Source organism: Stigmatopora argus, chromosome 11 (genome assembly GCF_051989625.1).
Source record: "Stigmatopora argus isolate UIUO_Sarg chromosome 11, RoL_Sarg_1.0, whole genome shotgun sequence".
Taxonomy (NCBI): Eukaryota; Metazoa; Chordata; class Actinopteri; order Syngnathiformes; family Syngnathidae; genus Stigmatopora; species Stigmatopora argus.
Window position 1 is genome coordinate 15,925,414 of NC_135397.1, and position 19,544 is coordinate 15,944,957.

General features: G+C 41.0%; 1 protein-coding gene across 4 annotated transcripts in view; it reads left to right on the top strand.

Moving 5' to 3' along the window:
* The window catches only part of gbf1 (golgi brefeldin A resistant guanine nucleotide exchange factor 1), a 117,995-nt gene that overhangs the window by 90,168 nt on the left and 8,283 nt on the right, over nt 1–19,544 (top strand). For 3 of the 4 annotated variants that reach the window (XM_077612445.1, XM_077612446.1, XM_077612448.1), the window contains 5 exons: nt 216–441; nt 8,409–8,566; nt 8,651–8,900; nt 9,036–9,256; nt 17,767–17,917. In XM_077612445.1, coding sequence (XP_077468571.1) covers nt 216–441; nt 8,409–8,566; nt 8,651–8,900; nt 9,036–9,256; nt 17,767–17,917 — 1,006 coding nt within the window. The remainder of the gene's footprint in view (nt 1–215; nt 442–8,408; nt 8,567–8,650; nt 8,901–9,035; nt 9,257–17,766; nt 17,918–19,544) is intronic. The other variant, XM_077612447.1, reaches the window with a different exon arrangement.

The window sequence follows — 19,544 nt, forward strand, 5'->3', positions numbered from 1 at the left end:
AAAAATTACATTCTGGGCACTTCTAGCACAAATTGTCACGCAAACCTGGCAAAATGTCATCAAAATTTATGAAAACCTGCCTGTTAAAGTTACTCACTCATGCTTTCCTGTTGGTAACTCTGATAACCTGTCTGCACTTATTAAAGTTCATTGTGTAACAAACATCTCAACAGCTCTAATATTTGCATTTATTTTCTTTCCAATCTCACATATAGGTGCTCCTTTCACTGCGTCTCCTTCTCATGATGAAACCACATGTTTTGTCCCGAGTCAGCAGAGAGGTAGCTTATGGCCTTCATGAGCTGCTAAAGACCAATGCGGCCAACATCCATAGTACAGACCATTGGTATACACTCTTCTCGCTGCTCGAAAGCATTGGTGCTGGAGTGAAACCTCCGGCATCCTTTCAGTTTACGTCTGCCACTGTAGACATCGAAGCAGGTACGATATTTCTGATTTGATAGGTTTATTAATAGGTATACTTTAATATAAACAGAGAGAGATCGTTGACATATTCCAGCATTGAAACTTACAAGTGAGAATCGTCCTGGCTCGTCCTCACCACCATGACATTCTAAAGGACCGAATTAATCTCCTGCCTATTTAAGACATCGAGTCAAAACAATTACAATCTAATCTATTCAATCCAATTGCATAAGCGAATAATACAATTAAGGTCAAAAAACAACTGCAACAACAATTACATATTCGGCGTACCGAGCGACACTATTTCAAAAACAATATGCGAGTATTTTCGGAAGTTGATTCGATTATCGCCATCTGCTCCGGAATCCAAGTCAAAGCAATTTAAGAGTCCTTCGCAGACCTTCATTGCGAACTTGCATCTGGGTAAAGGGTTGAGGTGTATCTCCCAGTAAACAGTCCTCGGTCCGGAACTTGGTGACCTGTAAGGGTTTATTTAGTCCTGAAAACTATTAAATATCCTCGGAGCCAGCTGCCATGTAGAGTGACCTCGAGCTTGCTCGGTCCCAAATTGCACATGTATAATAACATCCCTGAATAACCCCAACAGTTATCACTAGGCCACAAGTTTCATGGACATTAACAGTTCATTCATGTATTTGTATTCATTACATGTTTACCGTATTTACTCGCTGCTCGAGATACGATGAAAATTTAGATCAAATAATTCGCCCTAGATACGATCAAAATTTCGAGATGCGAGAAAGCCAGGTGGCCATGACATGAGAGGCTGTTCATCATTGTAGCGCACTGTCTTTTTTGCCACATCTCTTTCGTGTATAACAGATATCTACGAGCACTGAACAATTTATTGTAGACATCGAAGCAGGTACGATATTTCTGATTTGATAGGTTTATTAATAGGTATACTTTAATATAAACAGAGAGACATCGTTGACATGTTATAATTATATAATTATTATAATAATTATATAAGTTTCATGGACATTAACAGTTCATTCATGTATTTGTATTCATTACATGTTTACCGTATTTACTCGCTGCTCGAGATACGATGAAAATTTAGATCAAATAATTCGCCCTAGATACGATCAAAATTTCGAGATGCGAGAAAGCCAGGTGGCCATGACATGAGAGGCTGTTCATCATTGTAGCGCACTGTCTTTTTTTGCCACATCTCTTTCGTGTATAACAGATATCTACATGCACTGAACAATTTATTGTAGACATCGAAGCAGGTACAATATTTCTGATTTGATAGGTTTATTTATAGGTATATATAGGAACAATGTATTCAGACGAGTTTCCGCTACACATGGACCAGAAAACGCACAACGCGCATGCGCGGGCAAAAAGGGTAATGAAGTATACTCGTGCACACAACACCGATAGCCAATGGCACGCTTTCTCAGAATAAAACTTCATTACCCACAATCAATACGTGGGTAGGCTGTTATTCCTTCCTTAGCCTGTTAGCTCCAGTTAACGGCGCGATCGCTAATTCAAGACTACTTCTCGTTGGCAAGTGGTCGTGCCTATAGTGAGGACATTTGTGTGCATCATTTTCGGAATATTTTGAAGGGAATACAACAGCAAACAGCCCATCGATAGTGAACGTGAGGGTGGAGGTGTGGCAAACAGCTAACCCGGCCAGAACGAAGGTTAAAAAAAAATAAAACAAAATTAGAATTCAGTTTTGTGTAAAGTTACATTAAACATATGTTTGAGTGTCTGTATATAATAATCCAAGTTAATTTAGATTTGTTTGTTCCGTTACGAGTGCGTTATCGTGCGCTGCCGTCTCAACCTAGTTAAACGTGCTCTGACTGGCCAGACGTGAGCAGCCTTGATTTTAAAATAAAACAAAATTCCACTTTGATTTTTGAAATTAAAAAAATTTAAGGGAATTTTTAGGGTGCAGCTTTTCTGCGCGGGTGGCTTATATGCAAGTAAATACGGTAATTAACATCAGTCTGTTATTCAGATATTTTTAGGCCAGCAGAGAAGGCCTTGCAGGGCCTGACGGTCCACAACTGGAAATAGCACATGCAATGATTTTTCTCAAGAGTTTCCTTTCAAAGTAACACATTTGTAAAACCATGTATATGGAGGTGGACATTGTGAATCAGGGAGCATATTATACGAGAGAAATTTTAAAATTCAACGATTTTAAGGCAATTTTAAGGGTACAGCTTATACGCAGGGGTGGCTAATATGCGAGAAAATACGGTAGAAGTAAATTTATGTAAAGATATGTTAGGTTCACCAATAATAGGCGTTCCCAAATGCACGCAAAAATAAAGAGACAGGACAATCCTCTGTCAAATTCTTGCAAGAGAGAATCGAACCGACTCGTTCATTCTGGCGTCTCACGCATCTTTTCCTTGTTTATTAGCTTCAAGGACCCTAGTTACAACGGACGTCAGCTCTCAAGGGAGGGGTGGGGAAAATAGGAGTGAGAAGTCAATAGTCAAGGACCCTAGTTACAATAGAAGTTTTAGCCCTCAAAACAAATGAAGTTCATGTAGAGCCAAAGGATATTCTCCACATTCCAACAGTCCACGAGGATTCGACCTTCCTGTTGTTTGATCTAACTAAGGAGCAAAGCATTTACATCCGTTGCAAGCAGATGTACTAAAATGACTTTTCTAATGTTAATAAGCTAAATAAAGCAAAGCATTCTACATTGCGAGCAAATATATAATAATGTAAGACTAATAACCCTAACATTCCCCCCTGTTATTATATATCTGTACATAATCCCAGAATCAAACTTCCTTCCAGCTATTTTTCATTAATTCATATTTTATGACAAATACAAATACACTTGGGAAGTCCGTTGTCTCGATCTTTACCCGAATTCACCTTCCTTGCATGTCTGGTCTGAAAAAGTAAGAACAAAATCATTCTCGTCCAACTCATTTTCATAACTAGCATAATCCTGGACATCAACGTTCTCACCAGTAGGCTGTCTAATAAGCAGATACAATTCTTGCAATTTGGAATTTGTTAGAGCAATTGCACTAACCATAAGTCGGTTTAGCAAAGAGCGTAAGCAGGGGACAAGACAACACCCACACATTGTGAAAGTATTTGCAAAACAGCCATTGATATCACCTCGGTGAAGGCCATTTTTTTTTTACACTTGCCGAAGGTCTTATCCTACCAGTCTGCCCAGGCGGACAGTTCCATTCCAGAGTGCCTCTTCGTTTCCGGTTCAGGGTCTGCAGGCCTTCAACGGCTCTGGTTAGGGACCCATTGGGTGACGTGTCGTTGAGTGCAACATTTCCAAACATTGCACACGACCCCTGCTCCACCAAGAGCTTATCAACCGTCAGAAGCATATCAACCGCTTTGCGGTCCTGGAAAGCCATGAGACTGGTGGCTGCCAGGTGTTTCTTCATTGCTGCAAATCCCTGCTCAGCATAATTTCTAATTTCTTTTTTTTGGACATTGTCATAGATGTTGTTCACCCTATTCTTATTTTTATTTGGCGTAACCCAAAGAAAAACAGACTCCTGCTGCAATTTGGCAAACCAACACATAAGTTGGATCGCCATCCCTCGATGAGGCTCAACGTCGTCGAGAGAGGCCAGCCGCCGCACCGAAATTCTGAGTGACCAATTGTATCTCCTCAACTGTAAAACAGATACTGGTAAAAACAGTGAAAGCACATAGTCCTGTTTCTTTTTGACAGGAGTTATATAATTTATTTGCACCACTTCAGCACCATAAGCCAAAATGTGGAATCAGTGGCACAGTTTGTCTTGGACAATGGGCACACCATGTCTCATCTACTGCACCCAGATTCAGACCATGCCCTGTAAGGTTCAAACAGGTAAAGTTAGCACAGTGAAAAAAATGGCTTGCCATTCACTGCTTTCGCAACAGGATAGACACAGTTTCAATATTTTTTCCTTTTCTTTACAAGCAGGACACATTTTTTTTCCTCTTTTGTAAAAACACTTTCCCCAAAGAATGGTGATTGAGGGAGTTGTTATATCCGATCGTAGTTTCCCTCGTCTGGTCATTTGTTTTAACCCTTTGTAAGAAGGTTGGGTCTCAATTGAAATGCTTTCACCTTTTTTGCATATGGAGACAATAAGACCAATATAAAAGAGTTCCCGATGGTTTATGGCATTGCTCGCTGAGCAATAATCTTTCCAATCAATATTGGAGTGGTTGATGTTTCGTTTTATTACGTCAGAAATTTTATCTCACCTGTGTCCTAAAACGTTTCAACTCATAGAACCTTCTTACAGTGCAAAAGGTGGATCCACATCCCCATCTTGGCTATTTTCATGTCTGCTGGTTGGTCAGCAACACTTGGTATGGACGTTCCCACTTTGGGTCGTGCTAGTGCTTCTTCTTTATACTGTAGGTTGAGCACCCAGGCTCCTGGCACCACCGTTGGTCCGTTTCCTGTTGAGAAGCACAGTCTCCTTCTGCCAACCCAAATTCAATGCGTTTCCTTAAAGATTTTTTTTAATGTAGTCAGCGAGATTAGCCTCATCATCTAGTTCCAATCGCGCAGTGAATAATGGTGATTTGGATGGTCTACCAAATAGGATTTTCATATGTTGTTGTCCGGTTGAACTCGTTATGTGGGCGCAGTGATTTCATAACGAGATATGGAACCTTTTGTCAATCCAGCCAATTATTTTGTTAACACAATTTGGGTGCCATTATCACTATAAATCAATGGTTCTTTGGAATTTCAAATCGTGCACTGATATGCCGAGCACAGGTTAAGCATGCTCTGCAACCAACTTAACCCTATAAGTTGTGTAGTGGCACCGTACCAAGGCCACCATCCCCCCTGTCGAGACATGGGACTTCCCATGACTCAATATGGGAGCTCACCCAAGTAAGCTGATGTACAAATTTGTATTTTTTTTTCTCAGTGCTCCCAAATTCCCCATTTCGCAGAGCAGATCATTTGCTCCTCCGCGTCAAGTTTCACATTTGGAGTACTGCTGCTGTGTTCTCATCAAAAATTTCATTTTACTATTTTTTCCCATAATTTGTCGCCGCCATCCCTGAAAAAGGGCTTATTGGCGATTTCAGAAATCGATTTCAAATTTCCAAATCCTTTTCCACCTTGATATCTGATCAGTTGATTATATCTTGGTGGCCAGCCAATCAAAAACACAAGACGATAGACAAACATTCGCGCGCACACTCATAATCAGGGGAATTTAGAGTGTTCAACCAGTCTAGCATCCATAATTTTGGTTTGTTGGAGAAAACTGGAGTACCCACGAGAAAACCTACAAATTATCGTGGACACATGAATATTCCACACTCTGGGAGGTCGGGATCCACCCGGCTTTCATTAGTAGATCTTACAACCGTAAGGTTGATGCGCTAACCACTAGTCTGCCCATTTGGGTCGTTTACCCATACATCAGTGCTCCGCAAATTTTCATCACCGGTGGAGAGCGCCATCCCCAGTGGGGCTTCTTGGCAGCTCACCACCCTTTGCAGTCCTATCAGCAATAATCATTCCCGAAGGAAATAGGTAATTAACGTATTAGATATGCGCGCCACACATCTACAAATAGAAATTTGTCTTGGAAGTTCAATTGCCGCTGTCCGTCGCCCTAGTCAGTCAGCATGAGCGACTGCCATGCGGGTGGCTGTGATTACCTCTTTGTTTGCCAATAATGCAATAACGGAAAAACTGTGACACATTGAAACACACACGCACCCCCAGACAAGTATATTAACCGTTTGTAAAAAAAAAAAAAAATCAACCTCCATGTTTTGCATTAAGTTATACACCTCCGTTAATTCTATCAGTTTAGCTGTTTGTACATAGAATATTGGTGGCAATAGTTTTGCCTCCAAGTTCTTTTTTAGTAGCAGTCAATATCCAGTTGTGGTCAAAAGTTTACATACACTTGTGAAGAACATAATGTCATGGCTCTTGAGTTTCCAGTTATTTCTACAACTCTGATTTTTCTCTGATAGAGTGATTCTTTGTCACAAAAAAATCATGAAGTTTGGTTCTTTTATGACTTCATTATGGGTTAACAGAAAAAGTGATCAAATCTGCTGGGTCAAAAATATACATACAGCAACACGAATTAGCAATTTTGGTGACTTAGAAAGTTGTGCCAGTGAAATGAGCTTCATAGCATGGCCTCTTAATTTCTTGTGAGTGATTGAGTGACTACAGCTGGTGACTTCTCTGAGGCCATTTAAATAGGGCTCATTGGATGCAAATGCCCCCAAACGCTACAATGGGAAAGTCAAAGGAGCTCAGCATGGATCTGAAAATGTGAATCCTTGACTTGAACAAGTCAGGAAAGTCACTTGGAGCCATTTTAAAGCAGCTGCAGGTCTCAAGAGCAACAGTGCAAACAATTGTTTGAAAGTATAAAGTGCATGGCACTGTTTTGTCACTGCCACGATCAGGAAGAAAACGCAAGCTATCACCTGCTGCTGAGAGAAAATTGATCAGGAGGGTGAATATTCAACCAAGAATCACCAAAAAGCAGATCTGCCAAGAATTAGAAGCTGCTGGAACACAGGTGTCAGTGTCCACAGTCAAGCGTGTTTTGCATCTCCATGGACTGAGAGGCTGCCGTGCAAGAAGGAAGCCCTTGCTCCAAAAGCGGCACCTTAAGGCTCGACTGAAGTTTGCTGCTGATCACATGGACAAAGATAAGACCTTCTGGAGGAAAGTTCTGTGGTCAGACGAAACAAAAATCAAGCAATTTGGCCACATTGCCCAGCAATATGTTTGGAGGAAAAAGGGTGAGGCCTTTAACCCCAAGTACACCATGCCTACCATCAAGCACGGTTGTGGTAGTATTATGCTTCGGGGCTGTTTTGCTGCCAATGGAACTGGTGCTTTACAAAGAGTAAATGGGATAATGAAGAAGGAGGATTACCTTCAAATTCTTCAAGATAACCTAAAGTCATCAGCCCGAAGATTGGGTTTTGGGCGCAGTTGGGTGTTCCAACAGGACAATGACCCCAAACACACATCAAAAGTGGTAATGGAATGGCTAAATCAGGCTAGAATTAAGGTTTTCGAATGGCCTTCCCAAAGTCCTGACTTAAACCCAATTGAGAACTTGTGGACAATGCTGAAGAAACAAGTCCATGTCAGAAAGCCACCAATTCTGTCAAGAGGAGTGGTCAAAGATTCAACCAGAAGCTTGCCAGAAGCTTTTGGATGGCTACCAAAAGCGCCTAATTGAAGTGAAAATGGCCAAGGGACATGTTACCAAACATTAGCGCTGCTGTATGTATATTTTTGACCCAGCAGATTTGATCACTTTTTTCTGTTCACCCATAATAAAGTCATAAAAGAACCAAACTTCATGAATGTTTTTTGTGACAAAGAAGTATCTGTTCCAATCACTCTATCAGAGAAAAGTCAGAGTTGTAGAAATAACTGGAAACTCAAGAGAGCCATGACATTATTTTCTTCCAAGTGTATGTAAACTTCTGACCACAACTGTATTTCGTATTCCGTTTGAGTTTTGCCCATTCCATTTATTCTTAGACAACCTGTCTACTTAAATCATTCAATAATAATTTGGAAGTGCTATTTTTGACCATAATTCCAGCACTTGTTTCATACCATGAAAGCCCCCCCCCCAGATTCCGGGCATCCAGTGCCAAATAGAGCCTATTTCCAAATTTCCTCGAATTTGTTTTAGAAATGGGATTCACATTCCCCAAATATTCCAGAATTCATGCGCCAATGCATTTTGTCAAACCCAAAGCGACAAACATAATCTGTTTCTTAGCCAGATTTTGGAGCTTGGAGAATTGCCCATTTCCCACTTATCTAAGATTGTCCTTGACAATCGTTATCTCTGTAACATTTAGCTGCATTAACCCCATAATTGCAATGCCAAGTCTGTACGTTTTACGCTAAAGTATCAAAATAAATATAATGATACATTTAAAATAATTATAAAATTATCTGTCATCTATGTGTCCAGGTGCTCAGTCAGACAGTGAGTTGCCATCTCACCATTCAAGTGAAATTAGCTTAGACCGCGGCTATACATCTGACTCAGAGGTCTACGCTGAACATGGCAAGGGCCGAATACCTCGCTCCACAACAGATGTGGATGTAGCAAGCAGTGGGTGGTTGGTGGTCAGTAGCCGTACATTACTTAAAATGAGGTTATGGTTGAATATTTTCTCTCTTACACTCACTTTATCCACTTGCTCATTTTAGGTTGGGAAAGAGGATCTGGAAACAAGTAAGCCACCACCAGTAAGCTCAAAATCTCAATTCAACCACCCCTTGGTCAACCAATACAGCTTGACACTGGGTCAGGACCTTGGCCAACACGACACAAAGTCTCTCATCAAGTGTGTTGAAACACTGTCATTCATTGTCCGTGATGCTGCCCATGTCACTCCAGACAACTTTGAGCTCTGTGTTCGAGCCATCCGGGTATTTGTGGAGGCTAGCCTAAATGGAGGTTAGTTTCTCAAATGTTCATAACTGAATAAATAGTTTTTAATTAGGAAATATTCCTTTATAAGTGGTACTGTATATAACAAATTAAGACCTGTGACTGCATGAACGTGAATCACTTCTGCGTTTCATTCCTCAGGTTATCGCAGCCATGATAAAAAGAAGAGTCAGAAATATGACTCTGGAAAATCTCGTTTGCGGAAGAAGGCTGGAGTAAAGGATAAAGAGGGTGGGAATGGTACAAGGCGAGGCGGAACTCGGGCTTCCACCCACCGTCTAGCACGTACCCATAGTGATGATGAGGAGGACGAGGCTGTCCCAGCAGGTTACCACACGGTGTCTTTACAGGTTAGTCAGGATGTAAGTACAGTAGCCTTCTTCTTTTCCATTCTCACAATGTGATTGATATTACTCTTATTCGACAAACTCTATAATTGTGCTTTTCTTTTTAAGACAGTAGGAGAAAATGTTGGTAACATTTTAAGAAAAATCTAAAATTGGCATTGAAATTAAGGCAAAACTGCTAATAGTATATAATATATATTTTATAATAATACATTAAAACCATTATAAGGTACATGACAATTTTTGATGATTTTGAAAAAATAATAAATACAGTAATCCCTCGATTATTGTGGTAAATGTAGACCAGACATGGCCACGATAAACGAAAAACCGCGAAGTAGTGTTACCCCTATTTAAAAATAATAATAATATATATATTTTTTTTACTTCAGTGCTGAGTTCTAGTAGCAAGCGGAGGACATGGGAGTGGCTTCCACTTGCGAGTTCCAGCATGGATTTTCACATTATTATGAACTTTCTAAAAAAAAAAAATTTTTTACTTTAGTGCTGAGTTCTAGTAGCAAGCAGAGGACAGGGGAGTCGCTTCCGCTTGTGAGTTTCAGTGTGGATTTTCCCATTGTTATGAACTTACAAAAAAAATAAAAATTCCCCCAGAAAAAAAATCCCCGATGTAATGAAACCGGTAAAGTTGAAGCCGCGATATTCGAGGGATTACTGTCCTTCAACTCATAAAGACATGGTGTCCATGCATGTGGTTATCACCTATTGCATCATGTATGCCACCAGTATGGCAGACATGACCCAAGATTTAATGTCCAATTATGTGGATGTCAGGTCTCAATTATAAAAGGCGCACTGTACTTTAAGCCAAAGGGTTCAAATTGGGCAAAAAAGTAGGAGTTGTAGTAATTTATAGTTGGAAAATTAGCGGGGGGTTTTGTTGTTGTTGTTTTTTCTCAAATTCCATACAGTCAGTTCATTAAGTATTTAAACACCCTGCTTTAATGCAAGTTCTCTCACTTAGAAATTATAGAGTGGTCTGAAATTTTAGGCGAGGTATAATGATTTGAAATCATGCATGGCACGAAAGGGTCCCCTGCCTAAACCAGCCCGTCAAGGTCCGTCTTAAGTTTGCCAATGATCATTTAAATTATACAGAGTCATGGGATAACGTTTTGTGGTCAGATGAGAACAAAATACGAAATGAAACTTTTTGGTCATAATTCCACTAACCGTGTTTGGATGGAGAAGAATGGCAAGTACTATCCCAAGAACACCATGGTAGAATAATGCTCTGGGGGTGTTTTTCTTCACATAGGACTCCTTTCCATCTTAGCCCCGACTGCACTGTTTTAATGTATTGTGAGATTTTGGGGAACAATCTCTTTCCCTCAGTCAGAGCATTGAAGATCGGCCGTGGCTGGGTCTTCCAACATGACAATGACTTGAAACACACAACCAGAAAAACCAAAGAGTGGCTCCGTAAGAAACGTATCAAGGTTCTGTTGTGGCCTAGCCATTCTTCAGACCTAAACTTAATAGAAAATAATATCTGTTTCTCAGCGACAGCCTAGAAACCTGACTGATCTAAAGATCTGTGGGAGGGAGGGAATGGGGGAGGGAGTATGCTTTATTTTCATTGTAAAAACAAAAAACAACAAAAAGCAAAAAAAGACATCTACTTTGTATTACATTTTTGACTTTTACGTGTGCCGTATGTGTGGATGTGAAAATTTGTGCCACGTTGCATTAGTAGTTTTTAATTGCTTAATATGGGGAATTCTAAATAAAAGAATGGATAAGGAAATGCATTTACTTTTTGGGGGATTTATTTTGTAACTTGGATCTCAGTGGCGGGCCATCAGGGCCTTCAAGGCCTTCTCTGCTGGCCTAAGAAATATCTGAATCATATTATATTTTGTCCATCAATACATATTATTCCAAATGGTCTGTTAGCTTCCTTTCATTGCTTTTCCCCCTGGTTGCACTGCTTCCAGATGTGTGTTTTCATATTGAAGCATTTAACCAATCACATTTCAGCCATTATTTGTTGCCAGATCAGATCTGCCTCAAAGCCTTCACAATCAGTTCTTGCGGGCTCTGCTGCATTAAACTAGACTGTTGCATTTAACCAATCAGATTTCGAGTTGGCAACCCCACAATGATTTTTCATAGGCGTTAGCATTTTGCTGGCTGTGACATGTCATTGCTTTCACAAACTATGATTGGCTAGTAGGCGGGCCAAAGCGGCAGCCGAGATCGCAAACTCCACCCACTATGGCCGACAGAAGCAGAAGCAAAAGCAAATTGATTCTGTTTGCTCACAAAGCTAGTTTCCAGACGGACTTTTCTAGAAAAAAAAATGAACATCATTAAGAAAGGGCGGTCAACTCCGAAGCTAGCAAGCCTGTTACAGCCGGGAAAATGGTGTGTGGGGCACTTTCAGCGCGCTAACTTAGCTCCACAAGCAAATAGTATATTGTTGTGTTGATTTAATGCTATTTCCAAAACGGACTATGCCGGAAATATGACAGGACAGGCTCTACTTTCATCATTAGCTTCGATGGCGATAGGAAAGAAGGAAGAAAGAAAGGAGGATGGATATTGTGTAAAAAGGATTTTTGGTGAGTAAAATTACAAATATGGCTATATTCCTAAAAAATATTTCAATTGTGGGCCAAGTTCTGATATCTGAAAAGCTCCAGTGTTTGTATTTAAGCTACAGTGTTTGTATTTAATTACTAAATGCTGCTAGGATGTGGATTTTACCCCATTTTAGTGCAATTTCTGCCGTTTTGCCATTGGCGTCCATCACTGTCTTTTCCCGGGAAAAATCACCCCCCTGGCCTGGTTGTAATGTCTCAAAAGCTCCAGTATTTGTATTCAATCAATAAATGATGCTAGGAAGTGGATTTTACCTAATTTTAGTGCATTTTTTGTCATTTCACGTATGGACGTATCGACGTTCATCGCTGTCTTTTTACCGGGGAAATGATACTCCGGGCCCGGTTCTGATGTCTAAAAAGCTCCAGTATTTGTATTTAATCAATAAATGCTGTTTTCGGCTGGATTTTACCCGATTTTCGGGCAATGTTTGCCGGTACGCCATTGATGTTCATCGCTGTCTTTTCCCGGGAAAATCACCCCCTGGCCTGGTTTTAATGTCTGAAAAGCTCCAGTATTTGTATTTAATCATGAAATGCTGCTAGGAAGTGGATTTTACCCCATTTTTGTGCATTAATTTATTGATTATTTTTTATGTGTCGCAGCTGTAGCTGCAGTAGAGGTTTTATAGCCATAAAATAGTTTTTGAGGGTTGGATTGATACATTGAAGGCGCTACCAGAAAATGCACCGCCCGCCACTGATATATATATATGTATATATGTATACAGTGGTACCTCGACATACGATCGTAATCCGTTCCGAGACCGAGATCGTATGACGGGATTCTCGTAACTCGAGCGGACGTTTCCCATTGAAATGAATGGAAAACAAATTAATTCGTTCCAACCCTCTGAAAAAAACACCAAAACCAGGATATTGGATTGGAAAAAATGTTTTATTTCTTCTAATTCGCCATGTATTAACAAAGTAACACATAACTAGTGGTTTAATAGTAATAAAATGTGTTTAATCTAACTAAAATTGGGCAGATTTCGCCGACAGGAGACAGAGACGTTTGGGGTGGTGGGGTTCGTTTTTTTCCCACGACAACGCACTTGTAAACGGAACAAACAAATTTAAATTAACTTGGATTAATATATACAGACACTCAAACATATGTTCAATGTAACTTTACACAAAACGGAATTCTAATTTTGTTGTAATCTTTTGTTACCTTCGTTTTCCGGGTTGGCGGTTTGCCACTCCTCCACCCTCACGTTCGCTATCGATGGGCTATTTGCTGTTGTACTACGTATTCCCTTCAAAATATTCCGAAAATGATTCACACAAATGTCCTCACAATAGGATAACCCACGGCCACTTGCCAACGAGAAATAGTCTTGTAGTACATTTTAGCGATCGCTCCGCTGCTCATAAAGACCGGCTCACAACTCCCTCGTTGTAATGGCTCTGGTCGCAACCGCTTTGAACAGCGCCTATGAGAGAGCGTTGCGACCGGAAATATTGCGAGGAGGGAATTGCGGGCCGGTGCCGCTGGATGTTATGAGCAGCGAACGAGAAGTAATATAAAACTCCTCGTATTAGATAAGAATAACAGGAAATGCAACAGCTGAGCTTACCCACGTATTGATTGTGGGTAATGAAGTTTTATTCTGATAAAGAGTGTCATTGCCTATCGGCGTTGTGTGCACGAGTATACTTCATTACCCATAAAGCCCTCTTTTTCCCGCGCATGGGCGTTGTGCGTTTCCTGGTCGCAACTCGTCTGAAGAACTCATTCGGTGCTCGTAGTATTGTTATACACGAAAGATATGCAAAAAGACAGTGCCATGGCCACCTGGCTTGGTCGCATCACGAAATTTTGATCGCTTGACGGGCGAATTATTCGATCGAAATTTCCGTCGTAAGACGAGAATATTGTATTACGAGCGGTCGTATGACGAGGTACCACTGTATGTGTATATATATATATATATATATATATATGCACACACTATATTAATAATATATATTTAATAATAATAAATTAAAGCCATTATAAGGTACATAACAATTCTTGATGATTTTGAAAAAATAATAAATACAGTAATCCCTCGATTATCGTGGTAAATGTAGACCAGACATGGCCACGATAAACAAAAAAACGCGTAGTTACCCCTATTAAAAATAATAATATATATTAATAATACTAATAATAATATATATTTTTAGCTACCATGACACTAAGCTAGCATATGTCATGCTAGCCGCTAGCGTACCTATGTTATGCTATCTTCTAGCGTATGTTATGCTAGCTGTTAGCGTATGTTAGGCTAGGCACTAGTGTGTTTTTTTAAAGACAGCACGACCAAAACTAAGTTGGATAATGCTTTATTGAGGTAAAAGGTACACTCCAATATAAAAAGTTTGGCGTTTAACATGCTAGGCTCCACTGTCGGTCATAGTTGTGTATTCCGGGAACTTGATTCCAGCTTTGGCGAAAGCTCGAACAGTGCTGGCCGACACTTGAGCCCAGTCATCCACAATCCATTGTAACTCGTGACATGCATCACTCCCAAGCCTTTGATTCTCCTCGCTGTTATATCGGCATAGACAATTCATTCCAAAACGTCACGAAACTTGTGTGACGCTGCCTGCCCAAAGTACAATGTTGGCCATCCGTTACAAATCCGTTAGCAATCTTTTAGCAATCCGTTAGCAAAGCTGTTACATTGTGTTCGATCCATGGCTTCAGTCCATTTTCCAAGCGCTCACACCCCCAATGTGCTGTCATTCACGTCAGGCATTTCCTCTGTATAGCTCTAATATGCTGTTTCTTTGAGTATTGAGTGTTTTTGAGGGTTAAAAGCGCTGCAAGCACACAGAAGTCAAATGCCTTGCCACTACTTTGGGATGTTTTGAATTGATTTACCGTAATGCTTGGAATGCGCAGGGAGGCTATTTTTAGGGTGAACGTCCGCTGGGTTGATCGCAATAAGTAGCGTGCCGGCAAGAAATAAAACCAGTCCCTCAAGCGGTCAGGGTCATACAACAATTGAATGTAGTGCCTAGACAAGACGCACCGAGCGATTGGGGGCATCGACCATTTTAGAGAAAGTTTCAGACTTTTAAGTGTGCCCTATAGGTGTGAAAATACGATGTATGTATGTATGTACGTACGCCTGCACGCACGCGTATATATATATATATATATAGTACCGTATTTACATATAAGCCCCTTTTGTCGGACATAAAAATTATGACTGAATCGAGGGTACAGCTGATATCCGCATAAAAACACATGCACAAAACTACAAGTTGAACACGCCATGACACAATGACGCAATGGCAGCGTGACGTCATGACGCAATGGCGGCGTGACGCAATGGCGCTGTGACGTCATGATGCAAGACAATGCAGCCGATACAGTCATTTATTTCAAAATAGAGAAAAGATGATGACAAAGCCTATGTCCGATTATTATAAACAGATAAAACACTAAACAAAATGCATTTTGACGTCTATGGATATAATTAAAGGAAAAACTAAACCGTATCTTGCATAAAATGTGAAAAAACTCACTTTTTCTAGTCACTCGCTCAGGGCGCCGCCATCTCTCCGTAGTTAAACGTGCTCTGACTGGCCAGATGCGAGTACACTTACTTGTGCTTGCTATTGCTCGCTCAGGGCGCCGCCATCTTACCGTAGTTAAACGTGCGCCGACCAAACCATTTGCGATGTCAGCACATCACAATAGTTAAGGCTGATCGAATGTCTTGCGGGGTCGATCATTAAAATATAACCTTGATACCTGCGTAATGTGTATGCTATTATTGCACCCAGAGTCTTGGTGAACTCTACGTATACCGCTACGGGCATATTTCCTGGTTGTGCTTACGTTACTTCCTTTTTGAATTTGTCTACGTGCAGAGAACACCTTCCCTTTCGTAACACAGAAAGGAAATGATTGTACATTTGTGATTATGAAATAAAACAAAATTCCGCTTTGATTTTTTATTTATTTATTTCTTGTTCGAAAGTGGCAACTAAAAACCAAGACATTAGATGCAATTTGGCCGCCACAACATCTTAAACTTCTGGTAAGAAAATTGTAATTTATGTCATTAAAAAGCATCAGGTTCTCATCAAGATAGACTTATTTATTTTTTCAAATTGAATAATTTGATATTTTGCACTTACAAAGACAGGCATATTAACTTATGATATTGACCCTAATAATATTAAATGAATTAAATGATTGACGCTCATTTCACAAGAATTAATTTTCAGGTTTTTTTCTCCATTTTTCAAGTTAATGTGTGGTGTCATGTGAATTAATTGTTCAATTATAGCTTTAATGACATGAAATATGGACCTTGTGATTTCACACTCTAAAATAAGTGAAAATTGACTATCCAGTCAATTTTTATGAATTTACACTGTGTGGCTCAAGTGACAATGAGCCAAGGACATTCTTGTTCGGCAAACTGGACGGCAGAGAGCCTCGGAAAAGGTGTATTTTTTTTCAGCTAACGCCATCGCCCCGTTCCGAAAATAGAGCCCGTTGGGTGGCTATTCTGACTGGACGCCGCGGAGGTGCAATGTGGAATTTCCCAGAAATGTTTCAAAGTACAAGCTCCGGGCGACGTTACGGCGGACGCCATCGCGCTTGTCTAAAAATAGAGCCCTTTGGGTGGCTAATATGGAGCAATGTGGAAGTTCAATTTCCATTTGAGTCCGGGCAGCGGGCTGATGCCGTTCCTCTTATCCGAAAATAGAGCTCCCTGGACGGGTAATTGATTGCGGGACTGCATGGAGGGGCGAATTGGAACTTCAATTTCCTCCAAAACCATGACATCAATGAAGATGAAGAACATGGTCTTAGTACTTAAAGAAATCCGCAAGAACTTTTCCCATGATGTTCTCATACGCAGCCTCACGTCACCTGTATCCTCGTATATCAAAAATTGTCTCGTATCTCAAGGTAAATATTTGCTTGAAATTTTACTGGTATCTCAAATTGCTCTAATGTCGGGGCACTTGTCTGTCAAGGCATTACTGTACAGTACTAAAGTATTTACATTTTTTTAAATATATAGATTATATTTATTTATATTTATTATTTTTATTTTCATGTGTTAGGTTCACCAATAGTCATTCCCAAATGCACGCACAAATAAAGAGACAAGACAATCTTCTGGGTTTTCTTGCAAGAGAGAATCGAACCTTTCAGGTCTCTGCCCAGGTTCGTTCTGGCGTCTCACGCATCTTGTCCTTGTTTATTAGCTTCAAGGACCCTAGTTACAATGGACGTCTTAGCTCTCAAAACAAATTAAGGTCATGTAGAGCCAAAGGTTCTTCTCCACATTCCAGCAGTCCAAGAGGATTCGACCTTCCTGTTGTTTGGTCTAACTAAGGAGCAAAGCATTTGCTTCGTTGCAAGGCTATACTATAATAACTTTTCTAATGTTAATAAGCTAAGTAAAGCAAAGCGTTCTTCGTTGCGAGCAAATATATAAGAAAGTAAGACTAATAACCCTAACAATATGCTTATAGCTCTAATATTTAATAAATACACTTCTTGATAATTGTACTTTTTTGCTTGTAAATCTGTATAAGCACAAAAACATGTAAAATGATATTAATAAGAGGAGTTATCCTACTTCGCCGTTTTTCAATTATCGTGGCCATGTCTGCGATATTGGAAGGATTCCTGTATACTTTTGTTTAGCAGTTTAGAAAGGCTATAGGACAATGGGACCTGCAATATTTTCCTTCTATGTACAATTGTGTGAGCCCTGCAAGGTATTCCATGGCAATCAACATACATTGTATTGTACATGTTACTAAAAAGCATGCACTTAGTTTTTTTCTTTCTTGATGTTGCTGGATAAGATCATGCGTGCTGTTTTTTTTTAATTTTATTTTACTGATATTTGTGTATCTGTGATTGTTCAGCTTTTAGACCTAATGCACACATTGCACACTCGGGCTGCCAGCATCTACAGCTCCTGGGCAGAAGAACAACGTAATCTGGTGGCTGATGGTAGAAAGATTGAAGCTGATTCTCAGACACTGTGGACAAGCTGCTGGTGTCCACTATTACAAGGTTTGCTCATGTCATGCAATACAGACAATTCATGTTTTTGCTCCTTACTTTCTGTTGATATTGATATTGTAGAGGGCCACTGTGGGTGAAGGTTTTTTTTCCATCCAATGTTAACCGGCCAGGACAAAAACGACAGTATATTTTCCAATAAAGGGGATCCACCACCCAGTGTGCCAATTCAGAGAAACTGTCCCCAATGTACATGCGATGCGTGTGCGGTCGATTGGTCGCCGGTCTTTTGGTCGCCCCAACCGCGACAACGGGCGACCAAAAGACCGGCGACCAAAAGACGGGCGACAAAACAAGGTAAAACAACACAGTCCACGCATCAATAAAAGCCAACAATGGCCATGAGCAGTTTCACTGAGCCGACGTGTGAGTGTATGAGTTTGTATGTACATGTGTTGTCCCTTTTAAGAAGCTACGTCAGTCAGGGTCTTAACAAGTTCTCCAACAAAAAACAATAAAGGTCCGGGAAATTTGGAGCTTTTCTTCAGCCTAATAATTACTAGGGCATTAAGTATGACTAAATAGTAATTCGCAGTTTGTATTTAGGGAATTTGAGCAACGAGTTAAATGGTAATTATCACTTACCTTCCGGGCGACCAAAAGACCGGCGACCAAAAGATCGGCGCCCAAAACACCGGCGACCAATCGACCGTGTACCCATGCGATGTTGCAGAGGTGTGTCAGCCAAGACAACTCCACAAAATCCTGAGCCTTTGGAAACTCCGGGCAGATATAATCCGCCCCCGGGCCCTTGCCACCGAGGAGCTTTTTAAACACCTCAATGACTTAAACCCTAGAGATAGGAGAATCCGCCTCAGAGTCTCCTGGTTCAGCTTCCTCATGGGAAGGCATGTCTGTGGAGTATTTGGCCCACTTACTCACAACGTTGAAGTCGGCAATAGTTACATGGTCCACTCAATGACAGCTACTCTCCCCTGACACGAGAGAAGCTCTGTTGGAGGGGGGGATTGAAACTCCTTCTGATGGGGCTCTCCCAGGTGTTCGCAGCAGAACACAACATTTGGTTCTGTTGGACCGGACCGACATCTTCCCACACCATCGGAGTCACCTCGCCAAAAGCGGGGTATTGGTTGGCATGTTAGCCCCTCTCTTCACCCAAGTGTCCAAGACATGCGGCTGCAAGGCCGATGACACGACTACAAAGTCAATCATAGAACTGTGGCCTAGGGTGTCCTGGGGCCAACTGCACATATGCAGATGATGCTTGAGCATGGTGTTCATTATTGACAATCCACGGGTAGCACTGAAGTCCAACAATAGAGCACCGCTCAGGTTGTGATCAGGGGGACCGTTCTTCCCAGTCACGCCCCTCCAGGTCTCACTGTCTTTGAACATTGAAGTCCCCTAGCAGAATGAGTGTGTACCCAGAAGTAGCACTCTCCAGCACACCTTCCAAATACTTCAAAAAGGGTGGGTAAGCTGAGCTGACGTTTGGTGCGTGAGTACAAACGAAAGTCATGTCACGTCGCCCCACCCAAAGTCTGAGGGATGCTACTCTCTCGTCTACCTGGTGAACCCCAATGTACATGCACCGATCCGGAGAGCACTGCATAGGCCCACATCTGCCCGTCACCTATCACTGTGGGCGACTCCGGAG